Here is a 23,216-nt window from a genome sequence, read left to right on the forward strand (position 1 = left end):
TTTTAAACTAATACTGTGTTTGGTGCTGAAATGATAAGTGAATACGTCAGTCAGTATAGAGGATGTTTTATAGCAATTTTAATAAATAATTGAATATGATTTTCTGGGTATAGCTTGTCAAATGTGGGATTTGCTGCATTTCTGTGTTTCTTATTGTAAGAAATATACTTTTTGACTGTTGATCAGAAAAAAGATCTAAAGACATTACGTGATGGGCATTTATATATTTTGTACTGTTGTATTATACGATACTGTTGTATTAATAATAAAATCTTAAGTTGTAGCTTAACTGTGATGCATTCTGTTATTGTAGATAAATTGGCCAATGGGCAGCTGATATTTGCTTATTACAGATACATCAGTATAGGTGTATATGTCAGCCAATGGGTAAAGATCATATGCGCATAAACTCTCAGTACATAAATCACCAAATTTAAGGGATCCTTATCAAAAATGTCTCTTTATGTGATGTGTCAATGTGAATCGATCGATCTATCTATCTATCTATCTATCTATCTATCTATCTATCTATCTATCTATCTATCTATCTATCTATCTATCTATCTATCTATCTATCTATCTATCTATCTATCTATCTATCTATCTATCTATCTATCTATCTATCTATCGTCACAGTATAGTTAGCATTGTTTTGAAGCTTTCATTAACAAATCTTTACACCCACAGATCCGGTCAGACCACGACAAAAACCGGTCCCTCAGATACAGTGTGACAGGCCCTGGTGCTGACCAACCCCCCACTGGCATCTTCATCATCGACCCAATCTCTGGAGAGCTCTCTGTCAACAAGCCCCTGGATCGAGAGCACATCCCCAACTTCCATGTAAGTCAGACACAACAGTTTAGGAAAAACCCTCTTTCCGTATAATTTTCAAATGGTGTTTCCAGCCTGCTTTATCAAGACAAATGAGTTCTTTCGCTGTACATTCCCGCCAGTTGGCATGTGCTCAAGGGTCATGTGTAGCCTCAACAGTCTCCTCAGACTCAATGAAGAATGGGGTCTCCCAGGGAATCTGACTTATCCGTCTGAGAATTTAAAGGATTTAGCATGTTGTTGAGTTTTTGAGTTTGAATTGAGTGTGTGTTAGATACATTATGATAACCTCCAGCTCCCTCAGAGCTGCTTTATTCATTAGTGGTTCTCCCATTACATTGCGATGGTCTTTAAATTATATAGCTTAGTTTTTAATGCTATTGATTCATGTGCTAGTACTAGTAGACATCAAGCAAGGTTGTTAAAATTAAATGACAGACTTTAACGCATTCATCTACTAGAGTCTACTTACGTGACTACTACTTTGAAGGTCACGAAAGACTTTCACAACAAAAAACCTTCGCAGATGTCCATACTGGTTTAATTTCAGCTGTATGTGATCTGTAAACTGTAGAGCAATACTGGAGGAGCTCAGCAATGTTTTAGTTGAGTATGCCACTGATGTGTCAGTTGTGTCAGTGATGTGTCTCTATTTTTTATTTATTTATTTAATTTTACTGTATCCACTTGACAGTGTAACATACAGAATAATTCACTCATTAATTTACACTTGAACTAGACTGTATGGCGGGGCTATTCAATTCCAAATTCAATTGGGCCAGGTTTTAAAACCAGGGAATGTAGACGGGCCAGACATTTTCAGCAGTCTTTTATTTACTTTTTGGTAATGACAAATTTTAAACAAATGCAAATGAATGTAATAAAAAATAGCAGGAATGGGTGGGATCCAAATATAGATGCATCAATGAATTGAAGGTAAGGCCCTAACCTTGTAGTTGTGTGCATGCATGAAAGATGCTCTTGGTGCAAAAAAATGCAGCAGATCAGACTTGTTTTCGTAAAACAGAACTGAACCTATGCTGACCCAGTGTAGGCAACAGTACTGAATAAAATCAGTATCTGTTTTAAGAGACAACCATAAAAATGCAGCTAAAATGCTTGTGTTTTTGTCGACTCTGGCAGGTATCTGACTAAATCTAATCACTTGTTTCTCTTTTGCCCTGTGCATGCTAGAACTTGTTGTGGGAAAAATGTGTTCTTTATAAAAACAGAATTGCTCTCTTGGTCACACTGGTGTGAATAAAGAGGATTATCTGAACTGTTTGCTCTTCTACATACAGTAATAGGTTTTCAGTGATGGTTAGTGGGGTTAATTATTGCAGCAGTTCAATGGGTGACATTGAGTGAGTGGTTTGTCCCAATATGTTTGCACAGTTGAGAATCGTCCTTGCTTGAACAGTTCTACAGTCCAGATGTGTTTGTGTTTCCCCAAGCTGAGAGCTCATGCAGTGGACCTGAACGGCAACCAGGTAGAAAACCCTATTGACATTGTGATCAATGTGATCGACATGAACGACAACAGACCCGAGTTCACTCATCAGATCTGGAACGGCACTGTTCCAGAGGGTTCCAAGCCAGGTAATGTAGCACATAAAGCCAAGCCCATCATCACACTGTATGAGCAACCGATCGGCTGTAGTCTGGGTCTCCAGCTTCACATGCTGCTGTAGTGTTAGCAGATCAAACAGCATTGATGGCATTCCTGGGGTGGCCACTTTATTAACTTTTCTTCTGCTGTACTAAAGCAATCACTGGTATTTTAAGATCACAAGAAAGAACTTTGGTTGTCTATATTGCAAAGCTATACATCTAGTAGTGTTCAATATAGCACTATTCACTCAATGTCTTTTGATTGCTAATTTAAAAAAAAATAGACAGATGACATGAAAGTATTTGAGTTTTGTCTTTGTCTTTTTATCCCATAGGAACATTTGTTATGACAGTAACGTCTGTGGACAAAGATGACCCCAAAACAGCTAATGGGATGCTGCGTTACAAGATCCTGTCTCAGAATCCAGAGAGTCCGACCTCCAATATGTTCACCATCAACAATAAAACAGGGGGCATCATTACCGTGGCGGCAGGCCTGGACAGAGAGGTGTTTGACATGTCTTCTTTCTTTATGACTTAGCTTTCTTTCTCTTGATTTCATAAATCTTACTGTTGTTGCCATTCCTTATTTATTTAAGTGAGACTTTCATTAGCAAGGCCATCCATTATATGAATTAATTTTCATCTTGTATTTGCCGCCTGTTATAGATGTATAACAACATAGCCAACATTTCCATGTTTATATAAATGGGCTGCACATTTATTAAAATATGATGACAAAACGCAGCTTGAATATATTTGCTAATATTCAGACTGTCTGAGAACTAATGAGCCAAAGTGAATTTTGCTGATTACCAACTAAATGAGAAGTAGAAATGGACTTGGCTGTTTCACACTTATTTACTCTTACAAGGAGGCCACCGAGTGCATCACTGAGCAGCTAAATGTTTCCCTTCCTTCATTCTCTCCTTCTCTGTCTTTCTTTCTCTAAAGGAGAAGCTTTACTTGCATTTTCTTCCTATTTCTTTTTGCTGTGCTGTAAATTCTACCACTCTGTCATTTAATTGGATCGCATGGCTGTTTTAAAATAAATAAAATAATATAGAAAGCTGGAGCCAGTTGGTGCAATTCTAGTGTGGGCAATCTGGCTAGGTGGCTGCTCAATCACTTCCGCCCTGGGGCTGCCGTTTTATGTCTGCCAGTTGCCACCATGAAAGTAATTTGCCCGACTCTCATTACCTAGCAACTGGTCCGTCACCTGAGTGGCTTTTAATGTGAAAAGAGCCATTTGTTAGCTTCATGATGGTGTACATAGCAGAGGTGCAAGTTTCACACATGCACTCGCAAACATACATCACCCACAGACAATAAATCAGATTTATATAAAAAGCCACCATTAGTCATTATCATTAAGAAGCTAGTCAGTTCAGATTTGTTTAATTTTAGACATTAATCAGAATCAGAATCAGAAATACTTTATTGATCCCCGAGGGGAAACTCTTTTGCTACAGCAGCTCACTATCACGTCAGTGCACACAGGAATAGAAGTACTAAGCAAAAAAATATATAATACATTATAATACAGGTCAGAAAATAAATGAAGTACCAAGTGGGTATAAGTATAAAATAAAATAAGTGGGTTTACCGGTTGATGATAATAATATGGTATAAAGTAATAGTGCATGAACTGCCAAGTTAAGTATACTGATGTGCACTGAGTTACCAGCTTACTAGGTACACTCTTAAAGTCTGTCGCAGTCTAAAACAATAGTCCAGATCAATAAATCCCATCTTTATTTAGAGAGGTGTGGATTCAACTCTATGGTCACTTTGGAGGCTGAAGTTTGTGGCAGTGTTGTGTTGAGCTGCATTAATGATTTTTCTAATCTTTTGTCCTCATTTACATACATAAGGGGGACAGAATATTAGGTAACACATTTCAATATAATGAAGTTCAAAACAGCACTACATTCTTAAAAATAACCATAGAGTTAAAGATAGGGTAGGTAACATAGGAATTATTTACCAGGGTATTGTATTGGAGTGCATTAAATGACACATGTTTACCTAATAAACTGACAATTCAGTGGCTACACAATTGATTATATTGTTCCAAAATCAAAAAATTGTGTTTTAATCCTGCTATTGCTTCTCTTCTCTTTCCCTCCAGAAAGTGCCTCAGTACACGCTGATCATCCAGGCCACTGACATGGAGGGCAACCCCATGTACGGCCTCTCCAACACAGCCACTGCTGTCATCAGAGTCACTGACGTTAATGACAATCCGCCAGAGTTTACTGCTGAGACGGTAAGAAACAAACTCATATCTGAGACATCAACACAGCAATCTTAGCGAAAGGAAAGCACCACAAGGACCCCATTTCACCTCAATGTGGATATATGCCCTCAGCCGTCAGTTCTGCTCACTTACCTAGTTCTGCCTGCCCAGCACTTCCGAAGCCATACAGATATTCAAGTAGCCAGCCATGTGTGAAGTGTTATATCCTCCTCCAAATGTTGACACATGCAACTACCGGGATGTCTGCCTGAGTGAAAGAGTCACTTACTGTGCTCGCGAATCACTGAAATTTGTAATGCTACTGTTGTGCTATCAGGGGAGGACAGGGAATGAGATGACCATGACGACATGAGAAGTTACCTTAGATGTCTATTTACCCAAGATTGGTCCTGCTGTGCTGTGTGAGGCAGGACTGTGTGTATTTTCTGCTGCCACAGCAGTATCACTAACAGCTTGCTGTTCTGTATGTTCATGGTTTATTCATGCAGTTTTTCGGCGAGGTGCCTGAAAACCGTGTGAATGTCATTGTGGCCAACCTGACAGTGACTGACAAGGACCAGCCCAACACGCCTGCCTGGAATGCTGTCTACAAAATCACCGGGGGCGACCCCACTGGCAGGTTCTCTGTGCCCACTGATCCGACCACTAACGAGGGCCTGGTAACAGTCGTCAAGGTAAGGCCTCCTCTTTAAACTCCACCCCTTCAATCACTTGGAGATGCATAGTAGATGTATGTATGCTATACTGACATGTTTGGGTGTGGTTGGCTGCATTAATATCTGGCAGTTAGAATATTCTGTGAGTGTACGTTTATAACATACATTGAATTTGATAAAAGTGAGTGTCTTAAATATTATGTTGCTCCCTGTTAATAAAGAGAGCAAGCTAATAATCCAACTGTCCAGTTCAGTTGTTTAAAGAATACGAGCATTTTGTGTAAAGCAACTCATAGGAGACTAGTACTGATAAAACTGAAGATCACTGCAGCAGATTTGTCACATATATTACAATTAATTAATATGATATAAGTTAATTATCACCATGGATTAAGTGTCAATTCAAATTTGTAATACATAATTAAAAACTTAGAGCACAATTTTTTAAAACTCTGAACATGTTTCAAATGAAATTGGTTTATTTGCACAACTCTTATGCCAGCTCTCTTGCTGTTGTGTATCCTTCAACTGACCATAAAAGGATATGGTCTCTGTATCTCATCTCACTGTGTATTGTGAGCTTTCACAATAAGATTTTTCAGGCAGAGCAAGAAAAAGCTTTAATTCGATGGGTTGCTCTCTCACCAGTTTCACATCCTTTATTTTTTCCTGCATGTTGATGTGTGACTCACTCTCTATATACACTCTCTTACTGTTTTCCAGCCTATTGACTATGAAATCAGTAGGACATATGTGCTGACAGTGGAAGCGAGGAACGAGGTTCCCCTGGCCAGAGGCATCCACTCTCCTCGTCAGTCCACCGCCACTGTCTCCATCAGAGTGATAGATGTCAACGAGAGTCCCTACTTTGAGCCCAACCCCAAACTCATTAAACTGGAGGAGGGAATGATGCCTGAGTCAGCGCTGACCACCTTCACTGCACAGGACCCTGATCGCTTCATGGAGCAAAGCATCAGGTAAACTTTACAGTAAAAAGCAGGTTTTCTAAAGAACACAGTTACTAGGGCAAGCTGTGGAGGAACTGAGTCAGACTACGTATTTTCCACTGTCTGGTGCTTTAGACATAAAGCAACAGAAGGTCAAGACAAAGTCAAGCAGTTTAAACCATTACAGCAGCCAGCATTTCTCCATCTCATTTTTGTTGAACAAGCCCTATTTTTTCCTTTTCATCATCAGATGCCTTGCCTCACAGCTGTTTGGCTGTGGAAGAGTTAATTGCTTGAAAACAGTCCATGTGAAATAAGCTAGCTTTGTAATTCTGCAGTTTGTCCTACAAATGAGTTTGAGCTACTGATAACAACAAGCCAGTTTGGTCTCCCCTGTGAGGCTGTTCTCAAAAGTTGGATTAATTATGTAAAATGCATGATGTCTAAAATATTTATTCTGTGTAACCAAATAAAAACAAAAGCATTTTTAGAACAAAGAGATGCCAAACTGGAAATGGAGACTAAATTCACCAACAAGATTGCCTTCTGCAGAAAACAAAATTGAACATTTTAAAACTTTCCCACTACTTCAAAAACAGAACTTGCAGATAACTCCTGACTTGAAATTCAGCTTAAAGTGAATAGTAAGGATTATGAATCACTGTGTAAACCTCTTTTTTTTTTTCTCTTTCCTCAGATATTCCAAACTCTCAGATCCAGCCAACTGGCTAAGGATTGACCCGAACACCGGTCGTATCACAACAATTGCCATTTTGGACCGAGAGTCGCCCTTTGTGAAGAACAGTTTGTACAATGCAACATTCCTGGCTTCTGACAGCGGTATGTAACCATTCAAGTGGTACTTCAGTTGCCAAAAATACTTTGTTGAGCTCCTGTGATGCACCGGTTACATGGCCTAGGTGTTTTTGTCAGGCTGTTACACAAGCACTCTATTCTAGTCCATTATTGTTAGAGCATTCAGGAGGAGATAATGCTGCCTTTTCAAAAGGAAGCCTAGCTGATGTCTAATGTAGCCTACCTCTCAAAGGTCAATCTTCCACCTAGCATCATTTTGACTACCTCTGCGATGTTTTTCACCTGAAGCCAGTGCACAAACGTACCGCATCTGTTGAAAAAATACCCCATCTCAATTACAGCAACAAAGACATCCTCCGTACTTGAAGGTCAACCTCGTACCAAGCACTCGGCATGTCTAGAAAGCTGACCACCTTTAGTTGAAGGTTAATGTGCTAGCAATCCCAGAACCATCCAGCATGTGGATATATTCACCTCTTCCCTGCGCTGGGGGGATTTACCTCTGTTCAGGTTTACCCTGTTCTGCGGAGCATAGCTTAGGCCAATAGGCTTAAAAACTCTACCAATAAAGAGGTTTCTCAGCATTAATGGGTCAGGATTGGATGACTAGCTCCTTTGAGCGTGGCCTGAATGGTAAAAAAGCCTCTTAGCTGAGTGAATACATAGAGGAGCCTGAGAGGAGCGACAGTGGGCTCTGTTTGTCTGCTTTAGTATTCCCATCCCGTGTCCTTCGTCAGGAAGACGTTCTTCAGGCACACACACACACACACACACACACACACACTACCCAAATGTTCTGATATCTGCCTCTTTCTATCTACCTCCTCACTTGAGATTAGATTGTCAGATCAGTATGCAGTTTGGATGGGTCTTCTCCCACTAGAGTAAATAGCTGTTTAGAGTGTCTTATTATAGCATGAGATCCAAAGAATAAACTCCATACTTTACTTTTCTCTGTCTACTGCATAATGATTGCAAAATGAGAGATGGCATTTCAATAGTATATATTCCTATCCATATGTAAATTTGTAAGCATCCCTTTTCTCCATAAATATGTATGCGCTGAGTGTGAGTGTGTGTCATTTTATGGCCCATGCAGGTGTACCTCCAGCAAGTGGCACAGGTACTCTCCAGATCTACCTGCTGGATATCAATGACAACGCTCCCAAGGTGTTCCCTCAAGAGGCAGAGATATGTGAAAAGCCAGAGCCAAATGCCATCAACATCACTGCACTTGATGGAGACCTGAACCCCAATGCTGGACCGTTTGCCTTTGAGTTAGCCCACCGGCCCTCTGATGTCAGGAGAAACTGGACCATCACAAGAATCAGTGGTAAGACACAGAACACACTCACATCAATAACCCTAGTTAGATTCATATTATATATTCATATATAATATACTAATCTTCATTTGATTGGTTGGTTGATTCAGCTTGTTGGGCTGCACTGGCCTTCATTTGTATTTGTTACTGAAAAATGAAAGAAGAGAATATAAGCCTTTTCAGCATTTTTCAATTAGTGGCATTTAATAATTAGAAAGAAAAGTGTAAAAAATTTCAGCAGTCTGTCGTTTGGTAATTAAAGCTTGAGAATTTGATTGTGATCCTGAACAACACTTTGGAAACATGTGTAAATAGCACACTGTAGAGGGGTCAGGTAGAGCTGGGACAGACAATATATTAACATTGCCAAGCAGTCATTAATTGTTTATGCAAATTTGAACAAAAAACGTGTGGAAGAACTCATTTGTTGTGTGTTAGTTATTAGATAGTGTGAGTTGAAAAGCAGTGAATATATCTTAATAGGATAATGGCATTTGGATTATCGCTACTGGGAATTTAGCCTAAGCAGCATTATCAGAAGGTATTCAGTAGATTTATAAGCTCCAAATCTAAATCCTGACCATGTTTTGGATTAGATATGCTGAGGCAACTTCCAGGTAGGAATTTATGCTGCATATTTGTGGTAATAGGAGTGTAATCGTACTATGAACACGGTCTATACAAACGACTATTCAGAGTTTTGATTTAATCCCCTCTGAAAGACTCCTCTGCTAAAGAAACATGATGTTATTTTAACACATTGAGTAACTTAATTTCTGGTCTCACTACTTAATATGCATTTGTTCTGACAAGGAGCCATGGTTGATCACTCGCTCACTCTTTCTGTCTGTTCTCCTCTTCGTCTCTCAGGTGACTATGCTCAGATGAGCCTGAAGATTGGTTTCCTTGAAAGTGGAATCTATGAGATCCCCATCATAATCACAGACTCGGGCAACCTGCCCATGTCCAACACCTCCTATCTGCGGATTAAAGTGTGCCAGTGCGACATCAATGGAGACTGCACTGACCAGCAACACATCATGGCTGCCGGTCTGGGCACTGGTGCCATCATTGCCATCCTCCTCTGCATCATCATCCTCCTCAGTGAGTGTCTCAGTGCCTCTCTCACATGAACACACGCAGGGATTATAAACAGCAGCTAAACATTATCCGAGATACCGCTAGACTACTGTTGGATTACCAAAAAGATAGCCTTGATCAGGCCCCCATCCAAGCTCTAAAACGTCAGATCCGATTACGTTTGTATGAAAATATATAAGTTATTATGTTTTGTAATATGAGATATCTCTTTCTGTCTGCCTTTCAGTTCTCGTGCTGCTGTTTGTGGTGTGGATGAAGCGACGCGATAAAGAACGTCAGGCCAAGCAGCTCCTCATCGATCCAGAGGATGATGTTAGAGACAACATTCTTAAGTATGATGAGGAAGGTGGAGGAGAGGAGGATCAGGTAAGAATGATGTGGTAAACACTTACAGTGTAGACTCCTTAACAGTTCTGTTGTTATGGCCCTGAAAACCTATTTTCTCAGTCTGCTTCTTACTGTAAGTGATGGTGTCCTACATTAACACACTTGTTTTTGCCAAAGTAAGAACACTTTTGGTTATCTTGCTTATCCTGACATAGCACATAAGCTGTTTAGAGTGATAAATTCATAATAAATAATAACTTTCTTTCCGAACTTTGAGTATTACGTAATTAGACAAGAATATTTACGGAGAAATACTTGGAAAAACTTTCAGGGGCTTTTTATCCCCTCAAGGTGCCGTTTACCTACATAGTACATATAATAAACTTCAAACATTCTGTACTATTAATGTTTCTACCATTGTTCTTAATGTCCAAGCTTCCACACATCATCGGGGTTGGGTATCAAACCTCAATACTTATTTTGGTACTGGCGAAAATGTGTCCATAGCAGAGTGTCAAAAACTGTACACGGGCAGATGACAAAATTAATGTGGATGTGGAAATTATGAATTTGCCTGTAGACTATATTTAATTTAAAGTTGCACAACTGCTTGTGTTTAGACAACGTTTAACATTTGAGCACTTCGGCTGCTTTTGTTAAATTATAAAAACGTAGTTAGGTATCAGAAAAAGTATTATTTTGGTTTCAGCAGAGAAATTTGGTCATCATATTGGTACTAATAATGAAAAATGTCAACACCCAGCTCTACATACTCTGAAGCTGTTCAGTGTTTTTTGTTTTGGTTTTTTTTGAAAGGGTGACACAAGGCGAGTGTGTGGTCTTTGTTAGGGAGAAACATTCAGGTCACATCTACAGTATGCAGCACAGTAGGAGTTTCTGTATAACTAAAGAAGCGTAAGGACAAAGAAGACCACCTAGACTCTTTCTGCAAGCATACATGCACTTACAATGCATTCTTTCTAGTATTAGTCCTGCTCATTATGCTGCTCCAAGATGCACTTAACATTTATTCACAATGAGGAGCAAGACAGTTTTCATTGTAAACTGGAAATAGGACTTTTTTCCTAAAAAGGATCTGGGAATCGAAATCTGGAATCAATAAGGCAAAGACATTTTGATCCAATCAGTTCTGGAAATATTAGAACCGTTTCCTCAACTGGAATTGGTTCCCGCTTCACAATCCTAACTAATACACACAAATACACATGCACAATAGAAATGCACTGCCACAGGCATCAATAAAGTCACATCTCTTTATCCCCCTGCAGTGATCACGCACACACAGACACAAATTCAATTGTCCTAATGACCTCATGTTAGCAGAACGGAATCATTTCATAAAAAAGGCAGTAATGTACCAAATGGGCTATTTTCTTGCTGTTGGCTGAAGTGCTCTGGTGGCTTAGGTATAGCAGAAATGAGCAGGAGACCCCGGTCTGACCCAGCACAGTGCCAAATTAGCCTCGGAGACTTGTAATTGGTAAGCTGATGTCATTTGGAGATAGACATCTGCTGTGGCACAATAATGAAGCTCTGTCTAAGGTAACAATATGACTGGAAAGCCATTACACATCAGCCAGTGATTAGGCAGGAGGGAGTGCACCCACTTGTGTATTCACATCCTCACTTTCACACACACACAATGCACAAACTTGTGGACCAGAACATGTTGAAAAGGAAACATGATATAACACCCCTCAAAGGCAAACGAGCGGGTGCAGCAATTTATTGAGAGAGAACAAGCTTCAATTTTGAGTGGCGCAGAGGAGGGCAGGGCGCCAGGAGAAAATAGTCTTGTCTGCGGAATCGAGGGAGTCAGTGTTGGGTAAAAAATGTCCCTTACTTTCCCAGCGAAGGGGTCTTTATAATGCCCACCTCTGTTCTCCCTATCTCCCGCTGGGGAGGAAATTGAAGTGTCAGACCATTGGGCGCTCTCAGAGTATATGATTTTAGTTGCTGCTGCCATTGTCCTGGTTTGTATTGGTTTGTGAAGCACTCATTTCATCAAAGGCAGACAGCTGATCAGGCCGCTCTCCTCGGACATGGAAAAAATGATGCAGAAATAATAGCAAATTGAGAAGTTGTTGTGCACAGGTGAAAAACTAAAATGTAAGACAGAGATGAGTCATCTGCTTCTTCAAATGACCTCAGAATAATTTGATACACATTAACCTTAGACGGTGTGGCTTTGGAGGCATGCTTAGAAAAATTTTTTGATTTGTTTATCAATCCCATGCAGTAAATGAAACAAAATAAATCAGACCTGTTTACGCAGAAAAGTGACTCATGTATTTGTCACTAGAGATAAAGTTTAACATGTCAGAGGAACTGTAACACCTCTAATATTATCTCAGGATAATTCTGGTTTATTGCAACTGCGAGCTTATTTTAGCATTATTTCAATTATTATAACATTTTACAAAATCAAGTAATTTGCAAAGATTTGGGATAACAGGAAACTAAGTCCAACAGGGCAAGAAACATGAGCAGTCAGATTTAAGGGAATAGTTTGAAATTTTGAGAAATACGCTTATTCGCCTTCTTGCAGAGTTAGATGTTACGGTAAATATGAAGCTTAATTTAGCAATAAGACTAGAAAAAGGCGTAAACAGCTAACCTGGCTTTGTCCAAAGGTAAAACAATCTGTCTACTAACACTTTCCAGTTTTTGTGCTAAGCTAACCGGCTACTGGCTCCAGCCTTATATTGAACAGACAGACATGAGAGTGGTATTGGATCGTCTCATCTAATTCTTGACAAGAAAGGAAATAAGCAAATTTCCCAAAATGTCAAACAATTTCTTGCACTTCAGTCAGATTATCTAAAAACGCTTTATTTTGAGGTGAAGCCAGAAGTGAGCACAATCGAAAGGTTGGTAATAATCCAGGAAACAGGAAACCTGGTGTGCTCATAACTACGCTACGTACGAAGGTCAAACATGTACCTGTACCTTCTATAAACTGCGATACATGTTTTTAATGGACAGTTTGGGTAATGAGTTAAATGCCCTTCTCTATTTCCTCTTCCAATAAGTTTGGCTAACCTGGGGTTTGTTTAAAACCGTGATCATCTGACTGCTCGGGTTTCTTGCCATATGTGAATTATTTTTGGTGATGTTGCTGCTTGTCGTGTACAATGTTTTTTAAATTGCTCAATTATGTCTTACAACAGATAAAGTGTGTAAGGCTTAGCTTCACATTCTCCCATGTTTGAATGTGGGTCATGAGTGCCAGGGGCAGCCATTTCACCAGGCTAGTGTACGTGTGAGGAGTCAATTCCCTCAAGGGGGCTGGAATTTCATTAGACTTTCCTGCTTAGTTCAGCCATTATATGGCTCTGTTGCAATTCCTGTCACCAACTCCTGACCCCTCCGGTGTGTGACCTCAGAGAAGGTCAAACAGGAGTCAGACTGAAATGGACCAAAGATGATGGATGGCGTTATTGCGTGTTGTGTGACGACCATTGTTCTTCTCCAGCTAGCCTTCGGGTTACTGTCATTCCCCATGAAATCAAATTACACATGAATAATCAATGTGTTTGTTTTACATTTGAGATGATACTTATTAGTGTTGAGTAGAGTTGAGTAGGTGTTTGTCAAGTGCCCGCGTGCTTTGGTGTGTTTGTATATCTGGGTTGTTTGTGCATCATCACAGGGTTTATATTTATTCTCATGTTTATTTTTACATTGGAGCGTCTGCAGCCTTTTTTTTTTTTTTCCTGGGAGTGTGCGTGCAAGCGTCTGTGCGTGTAGGTACATGTGCAACTGAGCAAAGACAGTTTTGAAGGGGGATATTAGAGATGGATGGATTACCGAAAATCTTCTAAAGAGGGACAATCCATCATGCACGCTTATTAGGCACACACCCTGATTCTCAAATGGCATTTTCTCTATCATATCTCCTGTCACTGTGATACCAGTCATTCAGCTCAGCTCTGCTCTGCTCTTCACCACAGCCTCCGTCTCTCCTAACTCCTTTTCTCTCTTCACTCTTTCTCCTCCTCCTTCCCTGCCCATGACTTTGCACAAACTGCGAGCCATTCAGGTTGCCTTGGTAATGTTAATAGGATTAGCAATGGCTTATGCATATCCACCATCCCGTGTCTGGGCATTGATTAGAGCAAAACAGTCGCCTGCACATCCTTCCTGCAGCATGCCGCACAAATACAAACACTCTGCAGCGTATGATGTGGTCCTCAGCTTGGACCCCCTCAGTGCTGACTCTTTTAATGTGTCAAATTGTCCCTCGGCTTGTGCTTCACAGACAAGAAGATTAAAGTTTCCCTCGTGTCCCCTCAACTTTTCCCGCTGCATTCTAACTTTAAAATCTTCTGCACTCAGTTGAACTTCTCTTCCCCTGCACAACTCACGATGTGTTTACCTATTTAAATAATCACACTCAGTTTGGGGTCTCATCACGCTGCTCAGCTAACTCCCATCTGTCTTCGTGTTCCCCAGGATTACGACCTGAGTCAGCTCCAGCAGCCGGACACGATAGAGCCTGATGCCATCAAGCCGGTGGGAATCCGCCGTCTAGACGAGAGACCCCTCCACCCTGAGCCACAGTACCCCATGAGGTCAGCAGCACCCCACCCTGGAGACATCGGAGACTTCATCAATGAGGTAAACGCACCGTCCAGCGTTATTGAAAGCTGAGATTGTGTTGCATGGTGAAATCAAATCCCAGGATAAGAGTTGAAATGAACGGATCATTGCTGTCACAAAGTTTGAATTTCATTTTCAAGCTGAATGACTTTCTGATAAAAAAAAAAACTTGGATCTAAATAAACTATTTGGTTCATGTGGCTCAGTATCAAGCAGTTGTGCACCGCCTTGTAGTGGAGGGGAAAAAAGTACTTTAAATTGAATCAATTATTATTAGAATTGTTTTCATCTTTTCCAGCAGCAACTACAAACTTTTCTCATCTCACATATATCCGCTCAGACATGCATAAAGCCCAAAAAGTACATGATGCTAACTCACTTAGATATAATTGTTTTTCTCCTCACTTTCCACCAAAGTAGAGTTATAGATGTGTCAGCATAGAAATAGGAGATGAGAGAAGCAATACATTGGCTTTCTATCGGGGTGCACTGTTCAGAGTGCCCTCGTTTACCCGAGGCCATCATTGACTCCAGCATGAAGGGAGAATATAAAATGAAAAGAGCGGTCATGTATTTTTCACAAGCTCCAACAGACAAGAGTTTCACAGCATTACAAATGGAGTTCTCTCCTAGTTTTTGGATGCCGCCCATGTTTTTAAATTAGAACTTGCTCTTTCAGCTCTACTCCCCAACCATCTATCTCTCTGTCCCTTTACCCGGGCACCGCTCATTTTCACTTGCACCGTGTGTCATGAATACACCTAATACACTTGTCGTAACAGCTGATATTGAGTGAAATTTAATATTTCGCATTGCTCAATAAAGAAGTTTCACAGTGCACACCATACTTCATCAGACGTGTTATTATCTTGTTCTCAAAACAACTTTGACACGTTTCAAGTCTGGGCGTCGTGACCCAGAAAACGCTCGCTGCAACCAGGCAATGCTGATCTGTTTTTAGTCCCAGATTTGACTGTCGCTAAAGCTCAGTCATGGTAGCTCCAGCGCTCACATGGAGCTGGAATCTGACCCAACTGATAAGGGCTAGCTGCCAGAGGAGACAGAGATGTGTGGGGGATGGGGGGGGGGGGTAATGTGCACACACCCCAGGCTCCTGGTCTATTCCCACAGAGGGGGTAACATTAGATACATTAGCACAAACTTGACATGACCTCTGTTGGTCACAGGTGGACACAGTGCCACAAAACTGAAGTGATTGCATTCATTGTTTTTCATAGTGCCTCGTTTCAGCCCCAGCAAAGTTGTTTCTGAATAGAAATACCAGTGGGTTTTATTACACATCTCTTTTGTTATTTGTGGGACAGAGCGAAAAGTGAAGACAGTTCACCATTTCACTGAGAGTCGTAATTGTCTCCAGCACAGTGGAGGACTCAGTTACAATGAAATTACGAGGCTGAGTTCTGTGATTGACTAACTTTATGAAACTGCCAGTGGGTTTTTGGTTATAGATGAAGGGGGCTATAACCAGCAGAGCGATTATGGTTGTAATTGTAATGAACGATCCATCTGTCATATTTCCCACCAAATTATCAGCACCACAGCCCTGAGCAGATATTTAACGAAAGCTAACGAGTGGAAAATAATCGCTAAGTGCCCAGGCACTTTAATTCAATCCATCTTTTTATTTGAGAGCATTTAGATGCCATAATGGCAGCATAGAGGAAACTATAAATCTTTGACAAGTTCCCAATGAGCTGAGGTCTCGTTTCTGTGTTATGTTGCTCCACTTCTGTTAATTCATTTATTATTTGTTGGGTACCTCAGTTGTGGCGATGAGAAGGAGAAACCAGGCTTGGATCCAAAGTGGTTCATGGCCAAAGCACATCTCAACTCCTAGATTAGCAATCCATCTAGTCTCCGGAGTCCCGTTAGGGAATGGGGCTGGAAATCAATAACAATCCATAAGGACCTCTCATGAAGCCATGAGGATTTCTAGGAATGTCGAGCATAGTCTTCAAAATAGAACCACCCCCACCGGCACCATGAGCCTCAAGATAACACATAGAGACACGCATGGCAAATACACACACATGTTCCTCTCACTTCAATTGAGCTCAGTGCTTACTGCTACTTTTTAGGCAGGAGTCAGATAAATATGATATATTAAAGATATTGCTATCTAGATTGTACTGTAGATGACAAAGTATCAGTGCCGAAGTTGTACTGCCTGCACAGGGGCCAGTGGGGGAAGGGGAGATGATTCCAGTCATCTGAGGCTGCTGCTCATGCTCAATCTTGGCTTTTGATCAAGCAGCAGATAATCCTACATCCTAGAAACATCAGGAGAGTCTGAACCAAAACAGAAAGGAAACTCACAGGAACACTAGAGCCTGATTAATCTTATTTCCTGAACAAGTGGAGGTAGAACCACTGACTGGTTTTAGGACAGATTAGCCTGTTTGTGTGCAGCAACAGGGGGGAGGGAGTTGTGTTTATGGTGCTCACTCCTTATTGCAGACAGTGTTGGTGTGTAGACATGGCTTAATCTTCCCATCTAACCGTGGTTTTATTTCCCTCTGCACAGGGACTGAAGGCAGCAGACAACGACCCCACCGCTCCTCCCTACGACTCCCTGCTAGTGTTTGACTACGAGGGCAGCGGCTCCACAGCTGGCTCCCTAAGCTCCCTCAACTCCTCCAGCAGCGGGGGCGACCAGGACTACGATTACCTCAACGACTGGGGCCCTCGCTTTAGAAAACTGGCAGACATGTACGGTGGAAGTGATGACTAGGACACACAGCCACTCCTCTAAAAGATGAAAAAAATTAAAAAAATGAAGAAAAGGAAAGATTTCCTGTTGATGGACATGGACAGCTTCTGATATTCCCTGAGAGAGTGACAGAACTGTGACAGAAAAGAAACAAAAAATAAACAGTGATTCAGAAATTTTTTCAAAAACAACCAACCTAGGCTTATTGTTGTAGTCTACGCATACATATGCTTGTTGAAAGCTTAGGCATAGGCTGTGGTCCATTTATGGAGGATGTGGGAGGGAACACTGGTGGACTGTCACCACTTGGATTGTTGGTATTGAATGCGCTCAGTTACACTTGAATTTCACAGTACAGAAGCACTGGGATATAATGTGCCTTTTTGTACATTTTTTTGGATCTAAATGATTAGTTTTATGTTCAAGGCTTTAATGGTACTGACTTTTGGAGTGATTTCAAACAAAGTATGTTACACTCTGGTATGCTTCTACATGCTTTTTTTCTTTGGTTACAGTGCTCCTGTTTGTTGAAGATTATTTAAATAAACTACAAAGACGAGGAAATGAAGGATCATCTGTTAGCTTGGATGGAAAGAAAAACAATTAAGAGCAGCACTGTACAGTACGCTAGACTTCTAGACTTTTTCACTAAAAAATTAAAATTATGCAGCTGGTTGCAAATAAAGGGAGTTATGAATCATACTTTTGTAGCAGATTTTTGTTCTTTTTTTTCTGAGGTGATGTAGTATTTTACAAAAACAACAAAAAAACTGTTTTGGTCTAATCTATGTACACTTCATTTGCCTTAGTCATCATCTGATACTTTCAAGTTTTACTTCACTGTAAAAAGATGTGTGTACATAATGTTTTTTTCTTTATCTTTTTCTTTTGATGTAGTATATGAAGAAGTGCAAACAGTTCCAAACTTGTAAATGTATAATTTGGACTACAAATTCAAGTTTTTTGCATGTTTTTATCTTTTCATGACAACAAAAATGAAAAATGTTGTTTCCCAAATTTATTTACAAAGTGAAAAAAAATAAAAATCTGGGTGACATTAAATGTGTAGAAGTTAAGAGAGTTTTTTGTATAAAACATAAAAAAATGCATTGATAAAAACTGAAAAGTAGTGATCTTGTCAGCACAACTGTTGAATTTGTACCAAAAAGGGGGGGGTGGGGTGGGATGACATGCTAGGCACTAATTATTGAATCAGCTTTAAGACTGGAAAAGGTTTTGGACTTAAGCCTTGTGGATAACCATGTGTACTGGAAAACAAATTATACATCTCTGACCCCAACCATCCAAATAAAATGCTAATTTTGGAGCTAAAAACTGCCTCTTTATTTATTTGTTTTTACTCAAACTCAGCATTGTTGCAGAGGCTTAATTAGATTGTGAATTGTGCAATATATCTCAAAGGACAATGGCTTTAAACAAAAAAAAGTTGATTGTATAATATTTTACCAGAGGGGTGAATAAATCATTTATACTCTTATTTATTTGTTGTTTGCACACATTGTGTACAAGCAAAATGCTTTAGGCCCACAAGTCCATAGATAAGTTGTGTGGCTTGCAGGCTAAGAAGTAAACAATAAGATAATTCTGTAACACTATCTGTGTGTTCCTAAGCCAAGTCAAGGTCAAAAGCTCAAGGAAATGCCAAATCCATCCAGCACCTGTCTGCTATCAGGAATTTGTACTGTAAAGTACTGTAAGTCAAATTGGACTTGACCTCAAAATGAAGAATGCCTCCAAAACTGACCCTAGGGACTTTGCATGTATCTGTACTCCTGGGATATGTGGAAGGATAAAGACGAGAATGACATGTGCGTGTGTGCGCGTGTGTTTACTGTATGTGGTGGTGGTAGTAGCGGTAAAGTCACGGAATGTCGGCCATTGAGCCTTCACCTGCCTTTCTTTTCCCCTCTCTCCTCTTTTACTGGGTGACTTGTAATTCACAGAGCCACCACTTGCACCCAGTTCAATAGATGTGGCCATGGTTTATTAATTCAACCAAATTAGACGGAAGCAAGTTTGGTCTTGTAGTCCTCACATAAAACGCAGTGAATGTCTATTAGAGAATAACCAGTGAACCGTACCTGCCTATTGTTTTTCAGCCAGTGTAATCAGTGCAGCTGCTCTGTGCTAATCAGTTCCACATCCTGTACCTCTTAAGAACACCGGTAGTTTTCATACATCCCTCGCATGAGGCGAGGAGTTATTCTTACACTTCTCAAATGACCTTGTCTGGTGCATATCACTTATCTCAGAGTATGCATAGCTGCACACTCCATTTGCCAGAAGCAACACAAATTTTTACGTTCCAGTTGGATAAAATGTTAAACAACAAACTGTTTGACCTCGAGGTGTTGTTTCAGCTGACACTGAGTCAGATTTGTTTTGTGAAATCACTTCCTTTAACTTTGAAGTTTTCAAACCAGACGGCTAGTTTTAATGTATTTCCTTTTGTTTCTGCTTTCCTAATAGAAGCGTTACACCGCTTAAACCTTTGCCTAACTACTTTCTTTGCTTTGATCTTGGGCAGACACAGATGTGGTTAGTGACTCAGAACCTCAAAAGGGGCTTCATAAAATCCTTTTTATGGCTTAGATTTGCCTGAAGTTAACAACTGTGCAACCAAGCAGGACATAACTTCCAGAGAAGATTTTACAACATTATAGGAACAGTTAGACATTTTGGGAAATTTGCTTTTTTGCTTTCTGGTGGTGAGTTAGACAGGCAGATCGATACCACTCTCATATCTGTCCATTAAAAATTAAGGTTTCAGCCTGCATCTATCGTTTTTCCATGCCACGCCCACTTCAGTATGACAAAAGCCTCAACGGCTGTGTTCCCATGGAAACCACACTCAAGCGGATGATATGGGGCACTGAATTTGATGAATTTACTGTTTATCAGACCAGAAATGAGACAAGAATTAGCTAGCGTGCGTGCTATTTCCTATCTGTATGTTCAGTGGGAGTCTGCTGTTGAGTAATGGGAAATGTTAATTCTGAAGGACTATGAGTTAACAGTTTGAGTCAAGCGTAGAGGCTGTATTATGTGTATTTTTAGCTCATTATTTAGAAAGTTATAACTTTGGCAGGTGAGACATTTCTTCATGATGACTAATAACTTTCGCCTATATAGCTAGCTGTTAAAGTGACAGGAAGTTTTCTCCTTAGCTTGTTGAAATACAGTCAGTTCAAAGGCCTTTAGGAATGTTAACTTACTGGCATGACAGCAACTCAAGGGACATAATTCAGTATGTGTCAATCTTACCACTCATGAAGTACAGGTTTTCTAATGCTGTCAAACACAATGGGCATGGTTTCATCTAAAGTAGGTTGGAAAAATGGAAAAACAATAGACGCAGTCTGGCTCAGTCTGAAGATACAGTAACAAATTCTACCAAATCTTACCAGCACCTCTAAAACTCACAAATGCACATCTTTTTTGTTTAATCTGCACAAAAACGTCAATTTACCATTTTACAGGGGTTAATTGCCGGTTTTAGCTGGGAGAAGAATTGTCGTTGTTACGCGGTTTTAGGACAAATTAAACAAACAAGATACATATTAATTAGTGAGCTTTCGAAGTCCTGGTAGGTGAATTTTGTTGTGTTCGGACAGAGCCAGGCTAGCTGTTTCACCCTGTTTACAGCTACAGCCAGCAGACCGTTTGCTGGCTAACAGTCTGCTGGCTTTAGCCTTACAATTAATGGACAGATTTGAGAGTGGTATTGATCTTTTCATCTGACTCTCTGCCAGAAAGCGAATAAGCGTATTTCCCAAAATGTCAAACTATTCCTATAAATCATACACGATGATGGATAGCTTTATAGTTGCAGCATAGTGCTACAGTGTATATTTGTCCAGTTCTTAATGCTGCCTTTTCTCCAGCTTTAACTCCTCTACAGGCTCTCTCACCCTGCTGCATTGTCATCTTGATGCTCAGATTGCTCCAACGGGTTCATTTCCACCAAGCAGTCAAGTCCTGTTTCATTTTTTAACCCTCAGCAGGAGGGGAAAAAAGAATTGATATTCCAGCACTGCACTTCAATTTCACAACATGGATTATCCCCAAGCTGGCAATCTAAGAGAGCCCAGGACATAAAGGCGGCCGCTACACAGCTCCTTCACTATCCACACCCAAAACATAGAGTTCTGTACCATTTATAGACATGTAGTGTTAGAGACTGTTAAACAATGCAAGGGAAAGGGTCTGCTTCAGTTAGAGTGATGCTGGAATATATTATATGGGAAATTAAAGGACAATGTGATTTGAGGATTATAATCATTGACACTGACTGACTGAGCAGTAGGCTAATGAGAATGACTGTTGTGTGCGAAGCATATTTCCATCATTTATTTGCCATATGGCCCAGCAAGGATGGGTGAAATAATTCCTCAAAATAGTATCTCATTTGCACATTTTAGCTAGATGACAAATGGATAATGATAGTAGTGCAAGGGAATCTAAATATGCAGAAAATTATTTGCAAAGCTAATTAAGTTGGATGGGAATGACATTGGTTTCATCTGCCAGTTGATGTGAATGTCTGACATACAAGATGTACATTTAAATAAAAGCAAACACCTCAGGAATACAAAACAATAAATAAATAATGAATGTGCTATCATTTGTTGGCTAGCATTGTGGGCTTTGTTGTTTATCCTGGAGTGAATTCTGGCTCTCATGTGCACATTGCATTCCAGTGACTCCATATATTTTCCCATTAGATACTGCAATATGTGCTGGGCACATTATTGTTTTAGTTTTTATTCGAAATATTAACTCCAAATACAAGGAGGAACTCAACTTATAACCTTCCGAGTACTCCCAAGATGTTCTCTTTGGGAAATGGCCGCAGATTGCTGTTCTTACAAGCACCCCAGGGCCTCTTTTATTGACTGTGAAACAATGCTTTCACCAACACCCCCTCACCATCACAGATTTACAAGACAGCCATCCTCAGCTCCTCAGCGTGTGTGTGTGTGGATGGCTGAGCTAGTGTCACAGAGCCACCCAGCCTCCGTGGGGGGACTGTCAGTAAACATGCAGAATACAGACTAGAATCCGATGCAAACCAGCTTCTAAGTTATGCTGCTCCTGACCTTTGGTGGACTTTGGGAAGATGGATGCTACCCAGGCTATCGATAGAAATTTCTGGCCCACAGCAGCGAGAGCATATTTCTTATGGTTTCCCAGCCCCTGCATGCTACCTTCGAATGAATAAGTAAGTAGGCTGGATGACAGAGAGCGCACACATAGGGCACATGTCGTCTTTAATGTATTTGTGTATAGGCCTAGCCACTTGTGTAGAATCAATCAAATTCATTTCTACGCTGTTGCCCTTTAAGTGTGATATTAGATCAATTTGTTTGGATTGCTTCGCCCACAGAGAGTGGAAGGGACCTGTTCTTGAGCCCCAGGTTTTTGTACCGTGATCACACCAGCATCCAGCCTTGATCTACAGCTCCCTGTGTTCTCACTGACTGCAGGCAGATATCTCTCGTATGGCTTTCCCTCTCTTTCTGCAGATATTGTTTTGCCTCTGTTTGTGATACTGATTTATCAGCTCTCATTTATCAGACCCCATCCTGCCATTATTCTCCGTCCGCACACAGCCGTGACACCGTGGTCACAGAATTGGGGAGGGGGAAGGGGGAGGTGGCTCGGGTGGGGCGCACTGATACGAAAATGATGAACGCCGTTTCTTTCATAAGATGCATATCGGCTGAGCATGAGATTTTTCGGCTTGTATATGAACGTTCAATGTCACTTTCTGCTGCCTGCGTGTGCACGGAAGGAATTTCTCATCTCACTGTGGTATCTCGCATGAATGGTTGATGTGCTCCACAAAAGGACATGTAATCATAAACCATGCACACACACATTTACAGACACCCAGCTCCATCTCTTTCAGTTTCTATTCCTCTCTTTCTCTCTCTTTCTTTCTTTCTTTCTCTCTCTCTCTCTC

At 40.5% G+C, this 23,216-nt stretch overlaps 1 protein-coding gene across 1 annotated transcript in view; it reads left to right on the plus strand.

Moving 5' to 3' along the window:
- The window catches only part of cdh2 (cadherin 2, type 1, N-cadherin (neuronal)), a 61,602-nt gene extending 43,037 nt beyond the window's left edge, over positions 1-18,565 (plus strand). Inside the window, exons 5-16 of the mRNA XM_044220646.1 lie at positions 688-843; positions 2,289-2,433; positions 2,781-2,953; positions 4,577-4,714; positions 5,194-5,379; positions 6,085-6,338; positions 7,006-7,148; positions 8,224-8,457; positions 9,319-9,552; positions 9,776-9,915; positions 14,353-14,517; positions 17,045-18,565. Of these exons, the coding sequence (XP_044076581.1) occupies positions 688-843; positions 2,289-2,433; positions 2,781-2,953; positions 4,577-4,714; positions 5,194-5,379; positions 6,085-6,338; positions 7,006-7,148; positions 8,224-8,457; positions 9,319-9,552; positions 9,776-9,915; positions 14,353-14,517; positions 17,045-17,251 (2,175 nt within the window). The 3' untranslated portion in view covers positions 17,252-18,565. The remainder of the gene's footprint in view (positions 1-687; positions 844-2,288; positions 2,434-2,780; positions 2,954-4,576; positions 4,715-5,193; positions 5,380-6,084; positions 6,339-7,005; positions 7,149-8,223; positions 8,458-9,318; positions 9,553-9,775; positions 9,916-14,352; positions 14,518-17,044) is intronic.
- The last annotated feature ends 4,651 nt before the right edge of the window (positions 18,566-23,216 follow it).

This window comes from Siniperca chuatsi, linkage group LG13, assembly GCF_020085105.1.
Source record: "Siniperca chuatsi isolate FFG_IHB_CAS linkage group LG13, ASM2008510v1, whole genome shotgun sequence".
In the NCBI taxonomy this organism is placed as follows: domain Eukaryota; kingdom Metazoa; phylum Chordata; class Actinopteri; order Centrarchiformes; family Sinipercidae; genus Siniperca; species Siniperca chuatsi.